The sequence below is a fragment of the Indicator indicator genome, chromosome 5 (assembly GCF_027791375.1).
Source record: "Indicator indicator isolate 239-I01 chromosome 5, UM_Iind_1.1, whole genome shotgun sequence".
NCBI classification, from domain to species: domain Eukaryota; kingdom Metazoa; phylum Chordata; class Aves; order Piciformes; family Indicatoridae; genus Indicator; species Indicator indicator.
In genome coordinates this window covers 43,521,654-43,544,927 of record NC_072014.1, presented here as the reverse complement: position 1 = coordinate 43,544,927, position 23,274 = coordinate 43,521,654, and the positions used below count along the sequence as shown (strand labels likewise).

At 46.6% G+C, this 23,274-nt stretch overlaps 1 protein-coding gene across 1 annotated transcript in view; it reads right to left on the bottom strand.

Moving 5' to 3' along the window:
* Nucleotides 1-23,274, bottom strand: part of LRP1B (LDL receptor related protein 1B) — a 660,028-nt gene that overhangs the window by 297,835 nt on the left and 338,919 nt on the right. Inside the window, exon 7 of the mRNA XM_054381274.1 lies at nucleotides 15,203-15,365. Within this exon, the coding sequence (XP_054237249.1) occupies nucleotides 15,203-15,365 (163 nt within the window). The remainder of the gene's footprint in view (nucleotides 1-15,202; nucleotides 15,366-23,274) is intronic.

The window sequence follows — 23,274 nt, the reverse complement described above, 5'->3', positions numbered from 1 at the left end:
GCTCAGCACTCACTGTGTCCAGGACCTTCCACCCACAGCAGGAGTTAGCCTTCTGAACCACAGCAGCAGCAGAAAGCTGCCTGCACTGCTTTATGGAGGCAACACTGAACAGGACTTTTAAACATGCAGTTCAGTTCCAGGCTCTGCTAAAACCAAGGCATTTCTCAAAGCACAAGGATGCTGCTCCTAGACAGCAACTTTTATAGATCTTCCATCCTACAGCTTTGATTTTGGTACCACAATGCTTTCACACCCAGTTTTCAATTTCACATGGAGCAAAACCTACCACCTCTTAAAAACAAAAACCAAACAAACAACAAGAGAAACAAATGTAACCAAACAAACAAAACCCCAAAATAAACAAAAGCACAACCCTAAATGAGAATTTTTAATTATTTTTGCTAAAGTATCTCCAAACCCTTCAAGTGAGGAAGCAATTTCAGCAACACTGAGATCTCAATAAATAAATTTATTTACATCTACACTTCTGGTATCTTATTCTTTGACAAACACAGACACACCCTGCTGGACAAGAACAAGGGAAGAGTCCTGCATCTGGGAAAGAACAACCCCATGGACCAGTACAGGATGGAGGCTGATGTGTTGGAGAGCAGCTCTGGGGAAAAGGACCTGGGGGTCCTGGTGGACACCAGGATGGCCATGAGCCACCAAGGTACCCTTGTGGGCAAGAAGGCCAAGGGCAGCCTGGGGTGGATTAGAAGGGCTGTGGGGAGTAGGTCCAGAGAGGTTCTCCTGCTTCTCTACTTTGCACTGGTATATTGTGTCCAGCTCTGGTCCCCTCAGGTCAAGAAGGACCTCAGGGAACTGCTTGAGGGAGTCCAGCACAGAGCCCCAGAGCTGCTGCAGGCAGTGGAAGATCTCCTGTGAGGCCAGGCTGAGGGAGCTGGGGCTTGGAGCTTGGAGCAGAGGAGCCTGAGGGCTGCCCTCATTGCTGGGGCTAAAGATGTGCAGGGCTGGAGCCAGGCTCTGCTCAGGGATGTCCAAGGACAGCACAAGGGGCACTGGGGGCAAGCTGGAGCAGAGGAGGTGCCAGGGGAACAGAAAAGGGAAAACTTTTTTCCCTGTGAGGGTGGCAGAGCCCTGGAGCAGGCTGCCCAGAGAGGTTGTGGAGTCTCCTTCTCTGGAGACTTTCCAAACCCCTCTGGATGCGTTCCTGTGTGACCTGCCCTGGGTGATGCTGCTCTGGCAGGGGGCTTGGACTGGGTGAGCTCTGGAGGTCCCTTCTGACGCCTAGCATCCTGTGCCTTTATACGAACACATCAGCTAACACAGCTGAAAAGTATTCCCAGTGACACAAGTGAAGGAATCAAGAGATCAATCACACCACACAGCTGTGTTAAATGGGAACTGATGAACAGCAGCAGGTTATGGATTCAGGTCAAAGTGCCTCCTGCTATTATCCAGGTCATAAAAACTGAATAAGCTTGAAGAGGTTTGCTACAAGCATGCTCACAAGTGATGATGTGAGTCCATTTGCTACTGAGCATCCCCTCTTATTAATCAAATATTACTGAAATTAATAATTAAGGACTACAACTAGTCTCCAATCTTTTGTATGTAGTTGGAGATGGGCTGTACTCAATACCCAAAAGGGCTTTCATTCACAGAAAAAACTAAAACCAAACCTCAAGTCCTAAGAGCAATGGTGCTCTGTGAGTGGTAATGAATAGTGCAGTGCTGTTGGAAGAGGTAAGTGATGGTGTGAGCAGTGGTGGTAGCTGATTACCAGGAGCACCCTCTGGAGAAGGAGAAGCTAACTAGAACAACACTACAGAAACCCTCATTGCAGCATACACTTCATTAAGGCTTCTTCTTACTCACCATGTGCACTGTGATGCATTCACAGTATTATTAGGGTTAGAAGGGGGACCTCAAGGCTCAGCCAGTTCCAACCCCCTTGCCATGGGCAGGGACACCTCACACTACATCAGGTTGCTCACAGTCTGGATGCAAAAACCTCCAGGGATGAGGCTTCCACCACCTTCCTGGGCAACCTGTGCCAGTGTCTCACCACCCTCATGGGGAAGAGTTTCTTCCTAACATCTAATCTATATCTCCCTCTCCCCTTGGATCCATCCCCCCCAGTCCTATCACTACCTGACACCCTAGGAAGTCCCTCCCCAGCTTTCTTGTAGCCCCTTTGAAATACTGGAAGGCCACAATAAGGTCTCCTTGGAGCCTTCTCCTCTCCAGACTGCACAACCCCAACTCTCTCAGCCTGTCCTCACAGGAGAGGAGCTCCAGCCCTGTGCTCATCCTCATGGCCCTTCTCTGGACACCTTCCATAGCCATGTTGCTATGCATAGGAACAATATTTGAGTAGCAGTAACAAAAATCCATTGAAAATACAAAAATGTGGCTGAAATAAAGAGGGAAAAAAAAAGCTTCACTTTGTAAACAAACAAACAAAAAAAAAACCAATAAAAAAATAGCTTCTCAGTCAGTAAAAGTGGTCAAGAGGTGCCTTGAAGCTGCTGGGTGCAGAGGACCTGGCATGCAGCATCACAGCTCTGAGTGGGCTCAGGCTCTCCTCAGCTCCCCTGCAGAATTCAGCTGTCATCTGACTGTAGCCTCTTCACTACCCAAATCTGCTTTTTTCTGGGGTGGCCTCAGTGCTTTTTACTCCTAACCACTTGAACAGTCTCCGCAAAGCAGGCTGAACACATCAACAGCAGCAACAGCAATAACCCCCCCCCGAGTGTGATGGCTTGGGGCAATCCCAGCTGGTAGGACACATGGCCTCGCACTTTGGTTTCAGACTGTCTCTCTGAATTAGCCTGGTTACTCCTGCCTGAACTCAGATCCCTGTCCTTCAGTCCTTTGCTAATTAAGCTTCTGATCAAAATGCTCACCTCTGACTGAAATTGCTGTGAGTCTGTGCTGTGTTCTTTGTGAGGGAGGTGGGAAATGGGCACGTTGCTCTGCCTGCTGTGGAAGTCTCCAAGTGCAGGTTTTTAATAACTGAAACGTCCAGACAAAAGCTACATGATTTAACTCACCCTCGTGGTGATTTTCTTCAAGATGAAAGCAATTAAGCTGGAGTGAATTGAGGCCACTTTGTTTCAGAAGGAGAGCATAAAGGGGAGTTTAAGGCTCTGTAATGCAGCTGCATTATGTTCACGTCCATCTCAATCCTCCTCCTATTTTTTTTATTACCTGATTGTCTTATGATCTAACCAGCTTCTGTAAGGTCACTTATGTTGAAGACAAGTTCTGATACAAATTAGAACACTGCATGAGTGGAAGCACAGATAAATAGCTTTAAAAACACCTGTTTAGGACTCATCTTTTTAAGCAGCACTTGGATCGTTGCGTTTGTTTGTGTAGAGAGAGGCTTTTAAGTGCTTTCTATAAAATAAAATTAAATCAATCCACAAAGTGTTTATGTTTAATACTGGCACTACATAAAGTCCTAAAGTTCCTTTGCTTTTTTTTTTTCTTTCCCAAGTGATGAGCACACTTTTATTGTGCAGCTTTTACAGCAGTCTTTGTATTCACACAATCACAGAAACCACAGAAACATTCTGGTTGGAAAAGCCCCTCAGGATTGCACAAGTCCAACCATTGACCCTACTCTACAAGGCTCACACCTAAACCACAGCCCCAAGCACCACATCCAAACCACCTTTAAACACATCCAGGGCTGGTGATTCAACCTACCCAGTGGCAGCTTGAGGCTGTTCCCTCTTGCTCTGTCACTAATTACCTGTGAGTAGAGACCAGCAGCAGCCTCCTCACAACCTCCTTTTCAGGTAGCTGTAAACAGCGATGAGGTCTCCCCTCAGCCTCCTCTGTTTCACACTAACCATCCCCAGCTCCTTCAGTCACTCCTCATCAGATTTATTCTCCAGACCCTTCACAGCTTCCTTGCCCTCCTCTGCCCTGGCTCCAGCACCTCCACACCTCTCTATTGAGTGCCCAAAACTGGACACAACACTCCAGGTGTGGCCTCCCCAGAGCTGATTCCCAGGGGACAATCCCTTCCCTGCTCCTGCTATTGCAGCAACACAAACCTGGGCAAACCACAGATTTCCTAACGAGCTGGTTCCATGCCATTCATTTCCTTCCTTACTGCCAATAAACCAGCACCTATATTCATACAGAGTTTAAAGCATAAGAAGACCTTCTTCTGCATTAGCAAGAACCACCCAAAGCTGCACAAATGATGAAATCCATTCAGTGAATTCAGCAGCAGCATGAGGACATCATCCTGATAGAAACTGCTGTTTTCTCTGGGGCTCCTTACACAGATACTGAGCTTTTCATGTAGATTTTCCCAAATGTTCTTTTCCTGAGGGTTTGATTTTGGTTAGTTGGGGTTTTTTTTGCATGTCAGTGCCCTCATTCTCTGCTCAGCAGCATGAACAGCCCTGGCTGGAGCTCAGCTGAAATGTGACCCCTTTTGGTGGAAGATAGAGAAAAGCCAGAGGTAATCTGGAGAGAATAACAACTAAAAGATGGGAGAAAAAAGAAAAAGCTATGGCCTGTGCAAAACTTGCAGGGTCTGTGGCAGCCTAATGTGGAAAAGAGAAGGCTGAGAAAATCCAGAAGTTTTCAAGAAAACACTGGTTAAATAGAAAGCTGGTTTATGGTTCTCCTTCTGACAGAAAGACTTTGATAGAGAAAGGAAAAACTGACAATGCTGAGGAGATGCTAGGGCATGATTGACAAACATATTGTAACCTCCAGCACTGGGCACGCTTTGGACTAAGTCTGTCTGACAGGAATATTCCAGCCTTCTGTTAGCCTCCCTCAGTGCAGAATTACAGGACCAGAGAAACACAGAATCAAAGAATATTACAGGTTAGAAGGGACCTCAAAAGATCATCCAGTCCTACTCCCTGCCAGAGCAGGGTCACCTAGAATAGTTTACTCAGGTAGGTTTGGAAAGTTTCCAGAGAAGGAGACTCCACAACATCTCTGGCTGAGAGAGGAGATTCTGCCCCTGGACCCTGCTCTGCCCAGACCTCACCTCCAATCCTGCCTCCACTTCTGGTGCCCCCAGCAGAAGGACACAGAGCTGTGGAGTGAGGCCAGAGGAGGCCACAAAGATGATCCAAGGGCTGGAAGTGTTCAGCCTGGAGAAGAGAAGGCTCCAGGGGACCTCAGAGCTGCCTGCCAGGACCTGAAGGGATCCTGCAGGAAGGCTGCAGAGGGTCTTTTGCTGAGGGTGTCTAGAGACAGGCCAAGGGGGAATGGTTTGAAGCTGAGGCAGAGCAGGGCTAGAGTGGAGCTGAGGAAGAAGTTCTTGAGCAGGAGGGTGGTGAGACTCTGGCACAGGCTGCCCAGGGAGGCTGTGGCTGCCTCCTGCCTGGGGGTGCTGCAGGCCAGGCTGGATGAGACCTTGAGCAGCTGAGTCTAGTTGAGAGGTGTCCCTGGGCATGGTGGGGAGGTTGGAAGAGATGAGCTCTGAGCTCCCTTCCAACCTGAGCCATTCTAGGATTCTATGATGATATATTCCATGATCTTCACAACCTAGAAGAGGTTGTGGAGCAGGAGGAACAAAATCTGAATTCTTAATGAAAACTTTCCTACCATCATTAGTTGCTGCAAAGTTCTGTGAGGATTTTCTTTTTTTTTTTTTTGGTGGGATTTTTTTTTAAGAATATTCTTTTTCAGGTCACCTTTAAAACTTTGCAGAAGTTCATGTGTCTTACATCTTACAGCTCTTTGAAACTGCTTGTGACAGGAAAAGGAACTGAGCTCTTTTAATAATGGCATGTTATTAAAATACTAATGATTTTGCTGTTGGAAAGTGAGCTTTAATGATTATAACATTCCCCTTTGATCAGCAGAAAATGGTGACTAATCTGAGAGGGAAAATAAAAAAAAAAAAAGGAAGAAAAAGAGAAGGTTTTAAGACTCAGAGATCTCCCCCAAGCCTCCCTGCTATAAAAGCTTAGAGACAAGGGAGTAAAGAGGGAATAAAAAAGGCAGCAGACAATAAGTGCAGATGTTTTATTTTTTTCCTGAAAGACTCCCCTGCCCAAATAACAATGAAAGAAATAAAGAAAAATACAGACTGCTTTGACCTCCCCTGCCTTTTGAGCTCCTGCCCCCTTCCTCCCCTGTAAGAAACTTCATCTCCTCACTGATAACAAATTCCTTGACTTTCTCTCCTTTTTCCTGGTTCAAGAAACCACTCGATATCCACTTGCCATTTATTGCACCGTCACAGCATTCTGCCAGATCAGGCCAAAGACTTTCTTTCTCTGCAGACCAGGGCAAGCCCCTAGGCACCACACCCTCTCCACCTCCTGTCTAAGAACAGGTGTGAAGCAAAAGGATGTGCCCCTCTGTGGCCTGGGCACAAGGAACCCCTTCCTTCACCAGCTAAGCAGAAGACACTTTTCAAATCATAGAAAACAAAACAAAAAAATAAACACCCAACCAAAGCAACCCAACCCAATCCAATCAGGCAGGTAAGGGTTAAAATAAAGACCACAGAAGCACAGACTGAGATACGTTCACAGCTCTCACTAAGGTGCCAAATCCTGATGTGCACAACCCAGTCTGTGGCTACAAGCCAATGTGCCACCAGTGCCACCCACCACCCCAGGTGCCAGCTCTCCTGCTTGCCAGCTGCCAGAGCAGCACTGGAGCTCTCTGAATGGGGAAGGAGATCTCTAGGGCTGCCCAAAAGCCTCCCAGTGCAGCCCAGAAGCCCACTGTACCCTGCAAGTGTGTTTTGTTACCCTAGCTTTGCTTTATGTCATGGTTAACCCAAGCCAAGTGCAAACCCTACTCATTGTGTCTAAGGTGGTGCATTTGTGATTGGGCATTTCAGAAAAGATCTGGGCACAGGAAAGAAGGAAAATGAAATCACTTTCAGGACAGTTGGTTCAGAAAGGTCTCTGTCCACTTCATCAGCTCACCTCCTCTTTTCTGACTATCTCAAGCTCTGCAGTACAAGATTTCAGGGTTGGCCTCAGGCTTCATCAAAGACTTTACTCAAGGAAAATGTTTTCCTGGCTTTTTTCTAAGCTCCCACCCAGGAGGATAGCTCTTACTGGTTTAAATGGCTTCCCATGCTGCCTAACAGGTTGAATTGTTGGTACAAACCTCATTTTATTTCTATCTTTACAGAGGAGAGATAAGGAAAAGGAAAATAAAACCCTCTTAGACCCCTTCAGGGTTTTCATCCATCCTTTGGGATGGCTTTTCCATAGCCCAGGCCCTGTGCTAGCTCTCCAGCAAGGGAAACCTGTTTCAGAGATGTGTAAAACCTTCCCTGTCCCTTGCCTTTTCTAGTGTGAACCTCACAGGACATTTCAGTCTGTCCAGCGAATGAAATATCCCAGGAGGAAACTGAAGCACAGCTTGAGTAAAAGTATTGGCAACAGTAGCTAATTGTTCTGGGTGCCAACAGGGTTCACAAGACCAACCTCCAGCTTCTTCTTCTTATGCCTCCTACAATTATTTCAGCAGTACAATAAACTTAGCAGTGAAAATGAAAACTTCATCAGGCAGAAGGAAGGGATTCTGATGAGCTTCTCCAGCTCTGCTCTCCAGTACACCATTTCAAGGATGCTGCCCAACTCTTCCCTCTCACAGATGGCTGCATTTCAAGAGGTTATCTTACCCCTGGCTTTGTCCTGCTTTCCAGACTCTTAGGCTGAGGCAAAGCTCCTTGCTGTGTTTCAAAACCATCAGGATGTATTTGGATTAGGATTTTCATACTGCTGCTTCCATTTTAGCCCCAGAAAAATCTGTGCTTAGAGTGCTTAGACTCAAAGAGGAAGCTAATGGAATCATTCAAGAATTTTTTCCCTCAGAACAAATTTCTGAGATGAGAAAGGGGGAAACTGAAGGTGTTTAATTCTTCCCTTGCTTGCCTTGTGCACCTTTGCGGATTGAAAGGTGTCAGTTGATTGCTGTTACAGACTTAAAATACAAGAGGCTGCAGGGCTGGGTGAAAGGGACCCTCATGAAGATCAACAAGGACAAGTGCAGAGTCCTGCATCTGGGGAGGAGCACCACCAGGCACCAGGACAGACCAGGAGTCATCCTGCTGGAAAGCAGCTCCATGCAGGAAGACCTTGGAGTGCTGGGGGACAGCAAGTTCTGCATGGGACAGCAAAGTGCCCTTGTGGCCAAGAGAGCCAATGGCATCCTGGAGTGCAGCATGAAAAGTGTGGCCAGCAGGGCTAGGGAGGTTCTGCTCCCCCTCTGCTCTGCCCTGCTGAGACCACACCTGGAGAACTGTGTCCAGTTTGGGACTCCCCAGTTCAAGAGAGACAGAGACCTGTTGGAGAGAGTCCAACAGAGAGCTACAAGGATGATGCAGAGACTGGAGCCCTGCCCTGTGAAGAGAGACTGAGAGCCCTGGGGCTGTTCAGTCTGGAGAGGAGAAGTCTGAGAGGGGATCTGATCAATGTCTCTCAATACCTGAGGGGTGGGTGTCAGGATGAAGGTGCCAGGCTCTGTTTGGTGGTGCCCAGTGACAGGACAAGGAGAAAGAAAGACAAGATGGAACCCAAGAGGTTCCACATGAGGAGACTTCTGTCTGGTGAGGGTGGCAGAGCCCTGGAGCAGGCTGCCCAGAGAGGTTGTGGAGTCTTCTGCTCTGGAGACTTTCCAAATCCACCTGGATGTGTTCCTGCCCTGGGTGCTCCTGCTCTGGCAGGGAGGTTGGACTGGGTGATCTCTGGAAGTCCTTTCCAACTCCAAACATTCTGTGATTCTGTGATTATTTATTTATTTTATTATTATGAATTTTTTTGCACTGTTTTTTTCCCTCTGACCTTTTACCATAGCCAAGGAAGAGCACACACCACCATTACACATGAGATGTTCTGACATCATCCTGTCACAGCCTCTCCCCACCTGCATTTCCTAATGTTGTGTGCAAGAAATAAGCAGAGCTTGTAGGTTCCCTGCTTTATTTCTACAAGAGATGAGAAGGAAAAGCCGATTAAAAGCTTTCCCCAAACATTCCCATGACACAGTGCTGCAGTGGGAGCTTGCTCCTTTTACAAAGCTCTTTAGTCCTAAGTCTTTTCTCCCTATTGTTACTAATGCAATTTTTCAACGCTAGTTACAGGTTTCAGTGACTTTAGCCTCTAATTGGGCATCCTCTCCAATTCTTCTCTCCCTCCTCCTCCCCCTCCAGCATGCTTTGCCTTTGAAGTGATTGATGTAGGAAGCATCTAAGCCATTTCCTCACTCCCGGTACTTCTCTATACTCTGCTCCACGCATCCTCCCACACACCAGCTTCTCTCTGCACATCCTAGTTGGAATCTCACCCTGCCTGCCCTTTCTCCACACACCTCCTTATGTTTGGAATAGTTTTGTAACTGGGTGCTCCATCACTGCCCTCTGCATTTCAAACACTCTCATTGAAATTAATCTTTCTCCACAAGCCTATGAAATACAGGAGAGAATGATGACAGGCATCACAAACAGCACCAGACCCTCCTTTGCAAGCTGCACAGTTGTAGAACCAAGAGCAGCTGTGAGCCCACAGCTCTGTCTTCTGTTTATGACATTCCCTGTTTCCTGGCAGTCCCAAAAATATGGAACATGGGTGTGAGGAGAAGTTAAGATAGTATGATATTTATACCAGAACCACGGGTTCACAGAATCATTGAGGCTGCAAAAGAGCTTCAAGAGCATTGAATCCAACCATGAACACAGCACAGCCAAGGCCACCACTAAGCCATGGCCCTAAATGCCACAGCCCCACAGATTTTCAATGCTTCCAGAGATGGTGATGCCACCACTGCCCTGGGCAGCCTGTTCCAGGCCTTGCAAACCCTTTCAGAGAAACAAAATCAATTCCTAATGTCTAATGTAAACCTCTCCTGGCACAGCTTGAAGCCATTTTCTCTTGTCTTACCACCTCTAAATGGGGAGGTCTCCACTCAGCCTCCTCTTCTCCAGACTAAGCAAGCCCAGCTCCCTCAGATGCTCCTTGTAAGACTTGTCCTTCATAACCTTTCCCAGCTTTGTTGCCCTTCTCTGGACTTGCCCCAGCAGCTCAATGTCCTTCTTGGAGTGAGGAGCCCAAAACTGAACCCAGGATTCAAGGTGTGGCCTCCCCAGTGCTGAGTACAGGGCAGGATCACTTCCCAGCTCCTGCTGGCCAGCTATTGTTGATCCAGGCCAGGATGCTGATGGCCTTCTTGGCCACCTGGACACACTGCAGGCTCACTTATTACTCCAGGTATGGTCCATGTCTAAACAGCATGATCAGGACCAAGCATTTGGAACTGCAGCATCTCCCTACTCTAATGCATTTTTCCTCCTAAAATACAGCCACACATTCTCTGTTGTCACTGTGGTGCAGTGGAAGCAGTAATTTACCTTGAAGCCTGGAGGTAATTAAGTCCCCATATTTACAGTATAAATATGTAGATGCACACAGTTAGCAGTGCGGTTCTACAAGATGAATTCCTAATAGTCCTGAATGCATCCCAATATCAGATAACAGACATTTCATGCTCTCTGTTATATACAAGGGGATACAAAGACAGTAAAAAGATAATAATGCTTTCTCTACAGACATCGAGCTGGCTTGCAGCAAAGCTGGGAGAAAATCTAAATCCCTCCTCCTGTGAGTTTTCAGTGTGCTACCCTCCCTATCCCACACAGCTGTGGTGATCAAACCCTCATGAACATGCACACTGCTTGCCAAACTAGCTGGAATCCTTTGGAAAGCCGTTCCCCAAGAGTCCAGCAGACCTACACCAAAGCCCTTAGCTGGATAAAAGCGTTCTAACCCAGCTCATATTTGTTTCATCTGACAGTCATCAGCACCATCATCCATTTAATGTTGGTTTCAAGGGCCAGGAAAAGTAAGAGCTGCTGTTTCCTGACCTCCAAAGAAAAGGAGACCCACACTCAAATTTAGCAAAACTCTGAACTGAAGACTTGTGGAGGCAAACATCTTCCTTCAAAGGCATTGGACAGACAGTGCATTATTGCAAAACAATCTATCCCCCCTCTTTCTGAGGGCCACTTGATTTCTTGCTAGCATTGCTCTAGCTTTTTCTTCACTGACAAGTCAGGACTCTCAAGTAACCACCATGAACAGTGAGGCAGAGCAGCCATTCTCCCTTCTTGTGGCCTCCCTAACACAGCTCTGAGACTTAGCCTGTGCTACTCCTAACTCAAAACAGGTAACAGCTGAGTAGTAGTACTGAAAACCCTCTAATTGGGTAAATTATTCATTCACTGTTTTGGGTGAGGTGGGGGAGGATTTTTTCAGGTGGGCATCCATCAGAGACAGCCTGGAATAACCCCAAAAGGTGATTAGATTAGTTTAGATTGACAAAAGAGCTGAGATCCTAAAGCAAAGTAGCATGCTTACATTAGGAACATACCAAACCTGCTTGCCCAAGAGCTTTTTGAAAAGCAGAACCTTTCTCCTCTCAATTTAAAGTTCAGTTTTAGAAGAGCAACAAAAGTTCTTTCATCCATTGTCTGGCATGAACCAAGCTTAGCAGCTCAATGCCATTGTGAGCTCCTGGAAAAACTTACAAAACCAGCACCACCACATACCCAACAAAACCTGCAGGCACAGAGATCTGAAAAGAATCAGACTCAAAACATATTCTTGCGTGCAGCAAAGGGAAGCAAGCAGAATGAGGAAATTTTCCACCTGTGCCTTGGTTGTTTTATTGCTAAATGGAGAATTTCTGGTTCATGAAACAGCTAAATGCATATAACAGCACAGGTGTGGCCATGCAAGAGGAGCATAAAGACATAAAGGCTTCTGTTCAAGCCCTGAAGAGCAGAGGAAATGGTCTCTGTTCAAGCGTACCTTCAGCTTGCAGAGGAACATAGCATGATAGCAACATACATTACAGGAACAAGAATCTTACAGTGTAATTACACTGAACCCCTTAATATGTAATTCTTACAGGAGACAAAACCTCCCAGAACAGCCTAGCTTCCATGTTTAAGCACCAAAAATACCCCAGAGAAGTGATTTAGAATCATATGCTCACAGTGTATAAACATAACTGCCTCCAGCAGCGCTTGCACACACACTTTATGCACCACATTCATTCAGGGGCTCAGCCTGGGACAGCTTTGTGGGATGGATGTGTTTGGGCTTCTTTAAATAAGATAAAATAAACCCAGCAAGTTCCCTAGACAGCAAGGCTTATACTTTGAAACAGAAATATATCACAACTACTGCCAGCAAGAAAGTGTAAAAGGAAAGGAAAAAAGACCACAAAAAGCAGAAACAATACCTGAAGGGATCCTGCAGGAAGGCTGCAGAGGGACTTTTGCTGAGGGTGTCTAGAGACAGGCCAAGGGGGAATGGTTTGAAGCTGAGGCAGAGCAGGGTTAGAGTGGAGCTGAGGAAGAAGTTCTTGAGCAGGAGGGTGGTGAGACTGGCACAGGCTGCCCAGGGAGGCTGTGGCTGCCTCCTGCCTGGGGGTGTTGCAGGCCAGGTTGGATGAGACCTTGATCAGCTGAGTTTAGTTGAGAGGTGTCCCTGGGCACAGTAGGGAGGTTGGAGGAGATGAGCTCTGAGGTCCCTTCCACCCTGAGCCATTGTCTGATTCCATGAAAACCATTTCTCAGCAGCCAGAATGCTTCCTGATGATCTCTTTGCATCCTGCACCAAACCCTAGTTATGAAGGGGTTGAACAAATGTGCAAAGAGGGCTTATCAATTACAATGTGTGGTAGGTATCTGATTAACAGGAACAACACGTGTCAGGTAATTAAGACAACTGCCAATAGAAACAAGTAAACAGCTAAGTGCTGAAATGCAAATTTTCAGCCCAGTGTCTCCATCGTGAACCAAACTGGAACTGCTGTTTGAAAGATCCCAGTGGGGAGGACCACAGTCACTCCTGGCCTCTGCTACAGGCCAGCATTCACATCTGCCCTAAACCAGACACTACTGCTCTTACATAAGGCAGTACAGGAGGCAACTGTCTGAGTAAGAATGGTTTGTAGGTAGCAGACAGCAAATGAAGGATAAGCACCCTCTCTTTTCTCCATTCCACCCCTTCTCACAGAATCAAAGGGTTGGATCTATTTCCTACATCCCTGACAGGTAAGGTTAGCTAATGAGAAGGTTTAGGACTCATCTAGTGAATCCAGCAAGGAATGTAGAGGGAAGAAAGGCTGCTGTTGGCAGTGCTGAAAGCTCCGAGTTCTGTCAGATCAGAACTTGCAGAGAAATCAATTTAAGCATGGACTTGGATTTGTCTTTTGGAACAGCTCTGCAGTCAGATCGAGTCAAGCTTACCATCTGCTGCAGATAGAAATACAGCTCTAGTCAAGGATGACATTACCAAACTTCTTTGTAAACTTTGCAGGCAAGCTGTTCTTGTCAGGATCCAAGCCATTGTGGCAATGCATCTTAATACTCCAGCAGGCTTTAAATAAAGAGTGACAAAAGTCCACATATGGGTGACAAGCTGTTCTACAGTAAATATTTTTGTATTTATTGAGAAGGGGCTTATGGCACTTTAGGACACACTCCACCAGTCATTTCAGCCTAAACTACTCACAGGCTGATAAAACAAAGACAAGATCCCCGTCCCCAAACTCCCCACCAGAGTTTAACTTTTAAACTCACTTGATCCTAGTCCTATTCTTATTTAGTTATGCTTTTGCCTCACCATTTGCTTGAAAACTTTTCCCAGCTGGTGGCTGTTACAGAATGGAGGATTTTTAGTACCTTGCATTTTAAGCAAGGCTTTATTCCCAGGTGACACTGAATCTATCTATGGAAGAGGAAATGCAGACACACTATAATTGTACCATCACAGCTGACCCTCTACAGCAGAGAAGAAATTATTCCACTTTCAAAATGTAATTAAACTTAGTAAAGCCATTTCCAGTACTCCTGCAATGGAGGGGATACAGTATGGCAAAACCTCCAAAAGTTCCTCTTGCCCCTGCTGTACTCAGAAACACAATTTACAGAAGAGCAAAGGGGAAAGAAAATCTGATGACAAGGAGGGATCTTTTTTTCCTTATTATTTCAATTCCACGCTGAGAAATTACCAGGCACATGTTGCAATTACTACAGCTGGAATCATAGATCATGGAAGCATTTTGGGAGGTAAAGACCTTTCAGATCATTGAGTTCAACCATTCTCTAACTCTGCCAAGTCTGGTGCTAAACCATGGCCCTCAGCACCACATCTCTGTGTCTTTTAAACACCTCCAGGGATGGGCATTCAACAACCTCCCTGGGGAGCCTGCTCCAGTGTTAGAACCTTCTCAGTTAAGAAGTTCCTTCTAAAAGCCTAAGCCTCCCCTGGTGCGACTTGAGGCCACTTCCTCTCATCCTACCACTTGTAACTAGGGAGAAGAGGCTGACCTCTGCCTTTCTACAACCTCCTTTCAGGGATCCTCTCTATCTCCAGGCTAAGCAACCCCAGTTCCTGCAGCCACTCCTCACCAGCCCTGTTCTCCAGACCCTTCACCAGCTTAGTTGCCCTTCTCTGGACCCACATCAATGTCTTTCTTGTAGTGAGGGCCCCAAAACTGAGCACAGTACTGAAGGTGCAGCCTCACTAGTGCTCAGTACAGGGAGGCAGTCACTTCCCTTGTCCTTCTGACCACACTGTTCCTGACACAGGCCAGGATGCTGTTTGCTTTCTTGGCTACCTGAGCACATTGCTGGCTCATCCTCGCCTGGCTGCTGACCGACATCCTCAGATCCTTTTCTCCTGAGCAGCTTTCCAGCCCCTCTTCTCTCAGAGTTACCTATTTGGTACATGTTACCATTTGGTTATAGCACCTATGCAAGTAACTCACCAGAGCAATGAAAAAGCAGTTTTTAAACCCCCTCAATGAAACAGATCAGATGCTCACAGGATATTATGGGTTTGCAAGGGACCTCAGGAGATCATTGAGTCCAACCGCCTGCCAGTGCAGGAGCATGGAATCCAGCACCGGTCACACAGGAACACATCCAGACAGGGCTTGAAAGTCTCCAGAGAGGGAGACTTCACAACCTCTCTGGGCAGCCTGTTCCAGTCCTTCAGCATCCTTGTAGCCCTCCCTTGGACTCTCTCCAGCAGATCCCTGTCCCTCCTGAACTGGGGAGCCCACAACTGGATGCAATATTCCAGGTGAGGCCTCACCAGGGCAGAGTAGAGGGGGAGGAGAACCTCCCTGGATCTGCTGGACACACTGCTCTGAATGTACCCCAGATAAATGCTGATGCAGACAAATGCTAAAGCAGCTAAAATGATCTTACCCTGCCGTTGGATCAACAGCTATGGCCTTGGGGTGAGTGAGGTCCAGCTCGATGAGGGTGATGCACACTGATCCATTCTGGTTGCAAACGAAGATCCTGCCACTGACATGATCCACAAAGTAAAGGTTCCCAGTGATCCAGTCGATTGCCATCTGCTGTACATCTGCCAAAGGAAAGGAAAGGAAGGGAGAATGCTCAGAAGTGCCTCTGTACACTGATAACTGCTCTGCTGGCTGCTCCACCAGGCAGATGCTCTGCTCTGCGTGCTCAAACAACTCAAGCTGGTTTTGCTGTGGGGATGCCACACTCATAAACCTTGTGAGAGTTTATTTGTTATGTTTAAATGGAACTCAAACCAGATAATAAATACTTCACAGAAATAAAAAAAAAACCCCTGTGTGTAAATATTGTAAGCAATAGCAGACATATGGGTGCATGCATTCATCTGCAGTGAAGTGACTTTTTTGCTGGTGGTTCTGAGCAATCTGGATGCTGTCAAATATCTGATTCAACTTGCCACAACAAGTGGCATTAAAAGGACTGCCTGTGTGGAGTGGATTAGAAGGGCTGTGGGGAGTAAACCCAGAGAGCTTCTCCTGCCCCTCTACTCTGCCCTGGCAAGGCCACAGCTGGAATATTGTGTCCAGTTCTGGGGCCCTCAGCTCAAGAAGGACCTCAGGGAACTGCTTAAGAGAGTCCAGCACAGAGCCCCAGAGCTGCTGCAGGCAGTGGAACATCTCCTGTGAGGCCAGGCTGAGGGAGCTGGGGCTTGGAGCTTGGAGCAGAGGAGCCTGAGGGCTGCCCTCATTGCTGGGGCTAAAGATGTGCAGGGCTGGAGCCAGGCTCTGCTCAGGGATGTCCAAGGACAGCACAAGGGGCACTGGGGGCAAGCTGGAGCAGAGGAGGTGCCATGGGAACAGGAGGGGAAACTGTCAGTGTGAGGGTGGCAGAGCCCTGGAGTAGGCTGCCCAGAGAGGTTGTGGAGTCTCCTTCTCTGGAGACTTTCCAAACCCACCTGGATGTGTTCCTGTGTGACCTGCCCTGGGTGATGCTGCTCTGGCAGGGGGTTTGGACTGGGTGATCTCTGGAGGTCCTTTCCAACCCCTAACATTCTGTGATCCTTCGATTTCTTGGAAGTGACACAGGGAGTTTTCCTTCCCAGGACACTAAGGGAAGCAAAACTTCACAACTACCTAAGAAAGAGTTTTAAAAAAGTTCCCTCTGTTCTTGGCATCCTGGAAGCACTTTTTGTCACTGCCTCCTAAAGCCTGATTTGCTCTTAGAAGTCAGCCTATCTGTTCATACATCTTCTTACTGTTAGAGTAAGCAAAAGTGTAAAGAGGAGGAAAATGAAGCAGGGGAGAGAGGAATCAATTGTGCTGCCAAAAGGATTTCCTCACTGTGCTAAGGGTCTGTCACCAGTAGGTATTTCAGCTTGCTTGTGGTGTAAGGATGGAGAAAGACACACTAGTCACTAGTAGTGGGGAGCTCCTGATCTCCTTCTAATCTGCTGTGAGCAGCCCTTCTCATCAGGAGGCTTTCATGTAGGGGAAAATCAAACTTGGTTTCTATTTCTTCTGGGAAGATTGTCCCCACTGCACTCCTTTCTCTTTCAGTTGCAGTGAAGCTTTCACTGGGACAGGCTTTGAGGATGAGCTAGCCTGAGACAGCTGGAAATAAAAGGAGAGCTGTGGCTCCAAATTTCAACCCTAGTTCCTATGATAGTTTTTTGTGAATTAAGAACCCCTTAATCACTATAATAATGCTTCCTGTGAAATGCTTTCAATGTCAAAAACTACTGGCTTCATTTTGGTTCCCAGCATATGCATTTGTTACACAGTGGTTTCAAAAAGCTGCTAACAGAAGTTGCAATTAAGTCATGATGGGAGAAGCCAGATGTAAGAAAACATCATTTCACAGATTCTTTTTCTTTTTTTGGTTCTGCACTCCAAGAAGCTGTTGGTGCCATCACATACACACTGCACTGCAGAATATGAAACAGAGCTGATTGAGAAAAAAATTGTAGTCCCTAATTTTTGACAGTAACAGAGGGCTTATGAGTCATACCTTTGCTAAACACTCAAACAGACATGGAGACTCATGAGCTGTCCTTCAAAGCACAGGCAACACCAACAAGATTTACCCATTAAAATACCAGGAGTAGCTACCAGCTGTATTCCATCTCAGCCATCCCATTACACAGTTCACTGATGCCCCTTCTATCTCAGATCTCTCCCCTTCCACTCTTCATTTTCCCTTTAATTCAAAGCAAGAGTTATGCCTCTTCCCTTCTGATGGCTCCCATTACAAAAATATGCTGAGGCAGAACAAAGAAATGCTCCATTTAGTCCATGATCCCAGTTCCAGAGGGGGCCAGTGCCAGGTGCACTATGAGACAGATGCAAGCACTGATACACTGTAGGCAACAGGGAGCCAAAGGGTGGGGTTTTGTCCCTGGCCCAAAGAAAATAGGATTTAACAACATAAAAAAACCCCAAAAACCAAAGCCCAAGCCCTCTGTTCCTCTGGAAATCAGGCATAGTTTAAGCATTTACACTGCCTCTGCCTGCCACTCGCAGGAGCTGGGTTTATGGAATTAAAGGTTTATGGCTCACTGCTTCCATGAGACTTGAAAACTGTAGAGAGGCTCCCGTGTGACACGAGCAGTTCTGAAAACATTTATTTATCAAGGACGAAAGTTACAAAAGGAATTCAGCTTGCAGTGTTGGTAGCAATAAAGCTGGCAACTAAATGCCTGCAGTGGGAACTCAGGAAGGTTGCTGTACATTGGAAGCAGAGGGAAAGGAGCAAGCTAAAGCTGCTGGAGGAGCAGGCACAAATCCAGCCTGGGATTAGCTCTGGAGAAAGAGACTTGGGGGTGTTGGTTGCTAAGCAGCTCCCCAGGAGCCAGCAGTGCCCTCCTGCAGCCCAGCAGGCAGCTGTGTGCTGGGCTGCAGCCAGAGGAGTGTGGGCAGCAGGGCAGGAGAGGGGATTCTGCCCCTGGACTCTGCTCTGCTCAGACCTCACCTCCAATCCTGCCTCCAGTTCTGGTGTCCCCAGCATGAGAAGGACACAGAGCTGTGGAGTGAGTCCAGAGGGGGCCACAAAGATGATCCAAGGGCTGGAGCAGCTCTGCTGTGAGGCCAGGCTGAGGGAGCTGGGGGTGTTCAGCCTGGAGAAGAGAAGGCTCCAGGGGGACCTCAGAGCTGCCTGCCAGGACCTGAAGGGATCCTGCAGGAAGGCTGCAGAGGGACTTCTGCTAAGGGTGTCTAGAGACAGGCCAAGGGGGAATGGTTTGAAGCTGAGGCAGAGCAGGGTTAGACCGGAACTTAGGAAAAAGTTCCTGAGCAGGAGGGTGGTGAGACTCTGGCACAGGCTGCCCAGGGAGGCTGTGGCTGCCTCCTGCCTGGGGGTGTTGCAGGCCAGGTTGGATGAGACCTTGAGCAGCTGAGTCTGGTTGAGAGGTGTCCCTGGGCATGGTGGGGAGGTTGGAGGAGATGAGCTCTGAGGTGCCTTCCAGCCTAAGCCACTCTGATTTTGTGTTCCTATGACTCCTGTGACTGTGTTCACACAGCCCTCTCTCCACATACATGTGCATATACCTGGCAGACATGTCACACACAGAGTGCTGGATCTGTTAACCTAAAAAATATTCACACTCGTTGAATTTTGGCTCTATTTTTCCGTTAGTTATTCTTCAACATATCACCAAAAATGGCATTTCAACAGGAGGTTCTATGGAAAACCAGGAGAATTAATTGAAAGTCACAGAATGACAGAATGTCAGGGGCTGGAAGGCACCTCCAGAGATCATCAGGTCCAACCCCCCTGCCAGAGCAGGATCACCCAGGGCAGGTCACACAGGAATACATCCAGGCAGACCTTGAATATCTCCAGAGAGGGAGACTCCACAAACCCCTTGGCAGCCTGTTCCATTGTTCTGTCACCCTCACAGTGAAATAATTCTTCTTCCATAAGTCATCTTAGGGTTAACCATCTGCAACAAAGAGCTACACCTCACGTTGCTCAGCAGTGCAGGAGAATGTGACATCCAGAAGCAATTTCACACCATAACCTCCGTGTCAAAGACTTTAGAAAGCTCCTAAAAACTCTTGACTTGCTTTCCCTTCCCAGTAGCTTGTCTTTAGGAAGGGCATGGAGGTACCAGCAGCAGAGGCTGGTGTAGAGCCCTGGGCAGATCACAATGACATTCCTTGTCAGGCTCTTCAGTACAGTGCATGCTATGTTTAAAGACTTCAGCACAGAGCTTCCTGTAAAAGGGAGACCTTAATTCATAGTTTTCTTCAGAGATCAGTGCTGGGAGTGCTGGGTTAAGGGTTGGTCTTTTTGATCTTCAAGGTCTCTTCCATCTGTCCTATGAGGACAGCCTGAGAGAGTTGGGGCTGTTCAGTCCAGAGAAGAGAAGGCTCTGAGGAGGCCTTCTTGTGGCCTTCCAGGATCTGAAGGGGGCTACAAGAAAGCTGGGGAGGGACTGTTTAGGGGGTCAGGGAATGATAGGATTGGGGGGAATGGAGCAAAACTAGAAGAGGGGAGATTCAGATTGGATGTTAGGAAGAAGTTTTATACCATGAGGGTGGTGAGACACTGGAACAGGTTGCCCAAGGAGGTGGTGGAAGCCTCATCCCTGGAGGTTTTTGCAGCCAGGCTGGATGTGGCTGTGAGCAACCTGATCTAGTGTGAGGTGTCCCTGCCCATGGCAGGGGGTTGGAACTGGATGAGCCTTGAGGTCCTTTCCAGCCTTGGCAATTCTATGACTCTATGATCAAGGCCTCTTCCATCTGAAATCATTCTGTGATTCTCACCACTGGAGTTCAAAGGCTGGAAGAGAAGCTGGGATACCTCCAGCTCATGTGTAGGTCCATATGGGATGCTGAAGTGAAGCAAGGCGAGCCTAGATCTATCCTGTGTGTCCATCTCTCAGGCAGTTCTCTAGGCTTTCAGTAACCCTGATGGAGGACTTATCAGTTCATGTGACAATGTGTCCCTTAGACATGGCAAATCCTCTTCCAGACAGAATGTCTCTAGAGGAGACTCCAAAACCTCTCCAGGCAGCTTGCTCCAGTGCTTTGGCAATCTCAAAATCAAGAAGCTTTTCCTCATGTTCAGATGGAACTTCCTGTGCTGCAGTTTGAGCACACTGCCCCTCTTCCAGTCACTGGGCACCACTGAAAAGACTCTAACCCCTCCTCTTGCCTCCTGCCCATCACATATTGGTAAGTGTTGATAGGATCCCCTCCTCCTCCTCTTCTCCAGGCTAATCAGTGCCAGGTTTCTCAGCCTCTCCTCATGGGAGATGCTTCATTCTCCTCACCATCTTTGCAGCCTACACTGGGCTCTCTCCAGTCATTCCCTGCCTTACAAGAGAAGTTCATAAAGAGCTGGCCAAGCCCTCCCCTCCACAGAATGAGATTCTATTTTCAAATATATTCTATATATGAAAAAAAAATCCACTCAGCTAGCAGATAACAGCTTTTTATGAATTAAACTTTTAATCTCTATGGTTTTGCTAGCAGCCATGCACTAAGCTGCTCTGAATGGCTCTCCAGTTATCACACCAGTCAAAGGCACTGTATACCACAGAGATAAGGCTTGGGTTGCACAGGGGACTTTTAAAATACATATATATATATATGTATGTAACAGCTTGGGCTCAAGAAGTTACTAAATTCATTTCATGCCTATTTCTGGACTCATGTATTAAAGCCCAATATGAGCAGATGTCCAGGCCTTTCACATCTTCAAAGTAATTAATCTCTTCTTTTTCTTTCATTCACACAGTTTTCAGAAGGGCTCTAAAAAAGAACTGTCTCTTCCTCAAAATATACATTGATTCTGAGCAACCTTCTATGCCTTATTTTTTCTCTCTTTTTCCTATTTTAATAAGAGATTCCTTGGAGCATTTCTGCCAAGTGTGATCATCCTTCCTTTATTGCTTTTTAAAAACTAGGATTTCCTCTTAAGGACTTCATAAAGAATAGTTAAGACATCATATAGTCTAAATTCCACCCTGGTTAATGGCAATATGTAGACCATGGGCACTAGCAGAAATGTGGCTGGAAGGAGACTTTTTCTATTTTCTTAAGCACACCAATATCATTGTACCTGCAGAGAAAAGAGCAAATGAATATGAGGGTGGCTAAATCTTCAAAGGGTACTGCAAATACATCTTATGGCCAGAATTGAGTTTATGAAAGAGCCATGTGGAATGGCTGCCTTCTTTCACTGTGATTTTCACACCTATTTTTTGTACTGTAGGCATTTTTATTGCCATTTCAGATCAAGACTTGCACAATAAGACTTCAATTAGCAAAAGAGAGGCAAAAGCAGCACCACAATTTTGTAGTTATACTACTGCTCACAGAATCCTGGAATGGCTCAGGTGGAAAGGGACCTCATAGCTCACAGCAGAGCTGCTGCAGCCCTTGGATCATCTTTGTGGCCTCCTCTGGACTCTTCTGCTGGGGACACCAGAACTGGAGGCAGGATTGGAGGTGAGGTCTGAGCAGAGCAGAGTCCAGGGGCAGAATCCCCTCTCCTGCCCTGCTGCCCACACTCCTCTGGCTGCAGCCCAGCACACAGCTGCCTGCTGGGCTAGAGGAGGGCACTGCTGGACTCAGCACACCTCCTGCCCTCTAAAATCATTGTTGTCCTAATAGAGTTCATTTTTTCCCAGATGTTGAAGCCAGATTAGAAAGAGGAAGCTCTTTCTCTATGTATACACTTCAGTGGAAGCATCTCTTCTTTTTAATGTGAGAAAGGAGCTGAGCAAACTGCTCATGGAACTCATAGGAGCTGAAGCCTCTTTCAGAAAGTTCAGAGTGAACTGGGGACTGATTTTCAATGAAATAAAATTAGAATTGAAAATGCTTATTGCACTCTCCATATGCTTCTAATTAATAATGAAAGAGATAGACAATCTCTATTTTAAGGGAAAGTACTTAGCAATCACTGCCTTAGGTCCTTACAAATTTCCTTGCTCAGAAGGTGGCTGCAGTGAGGACTGCCTGGAAGTCTACTCAAGACTCAAGGTGCAACAATTTCCCTGATAGTTATTATGGGAAATTAGAATTTTGAGTTATTTGTTCTCTTTGCGTATGATTTTAGATCTTTTATAGAAATATATCTATATAGAAATACATCTACATAACACTGTGTCCCTATATAAATATCTCAATATCTCAATATTTATATCTCTATATGCATATTTATCCCTATCTACATACACATATAAACTCAGGACTGATTTCTTACTTGCATATAATGCATAGATTTGAAAATGCTTTAGAAATAATCTTCATTTTTTTGTTACCAATATTTTTTTTTGCAAAAGCTGCTTTTAAAGGAAGCCTTATTTTGCTGTATTCATCAAGCTTTAAGAAAAAAAAAAAACAATCAAAAAAGAAGGAGAAAAGTGCTATTTTTCTTCCATAAGCCACCTACATGTCTTCTGAATGAATGCAGCATCCAATCTTCCAGACAGGAATTGCATGCTGTAATCTGGGCTTGCTTGGATATCCTGGTTTGGGTTAGAACAGAACTAAGTCTGTTCAGTGATTTTATTTTCACTTTCTGAAGTTAAGGGCACTGTGTCTGCTTCTAGAAGTGCTAACAATTGATGTTTGTATTTACTACCAAAGCTTAGAGTGCAGAAAGGCTCTTGCTGATACCTGCTCCTGTGCAGACCAAGGTGCCTGCTAAATCCTGTGGGGTGCAGAAAGTAAAAGGCTGCACCTTCAGGGAGGAGCAGACAAGACAGGTGACCCTAAACTGACCCCTAAGGGACCCCATCCCATGGACATCATCTTCAGTATAAAGCTGAGGGATCCCCAGGGTCAAAGCCTTCCTTCAATGGCTGCGTTTGAGGAGAACTCTGTTCTGCCTTTGATTCTGATCCATGTGTTCCTGAATCCAGCTCCTGTCTGCCACTGAGCCCAGTCCGGGGCTTCCCCAGTGCCTGGCACAGCAGCAGTGGTGATGGTGATGTAACTGTCACCAGGGGACTGGGCTTGATATTGGGGTTTTGTTGAGATTTAATTTTATTGTTAGTATTT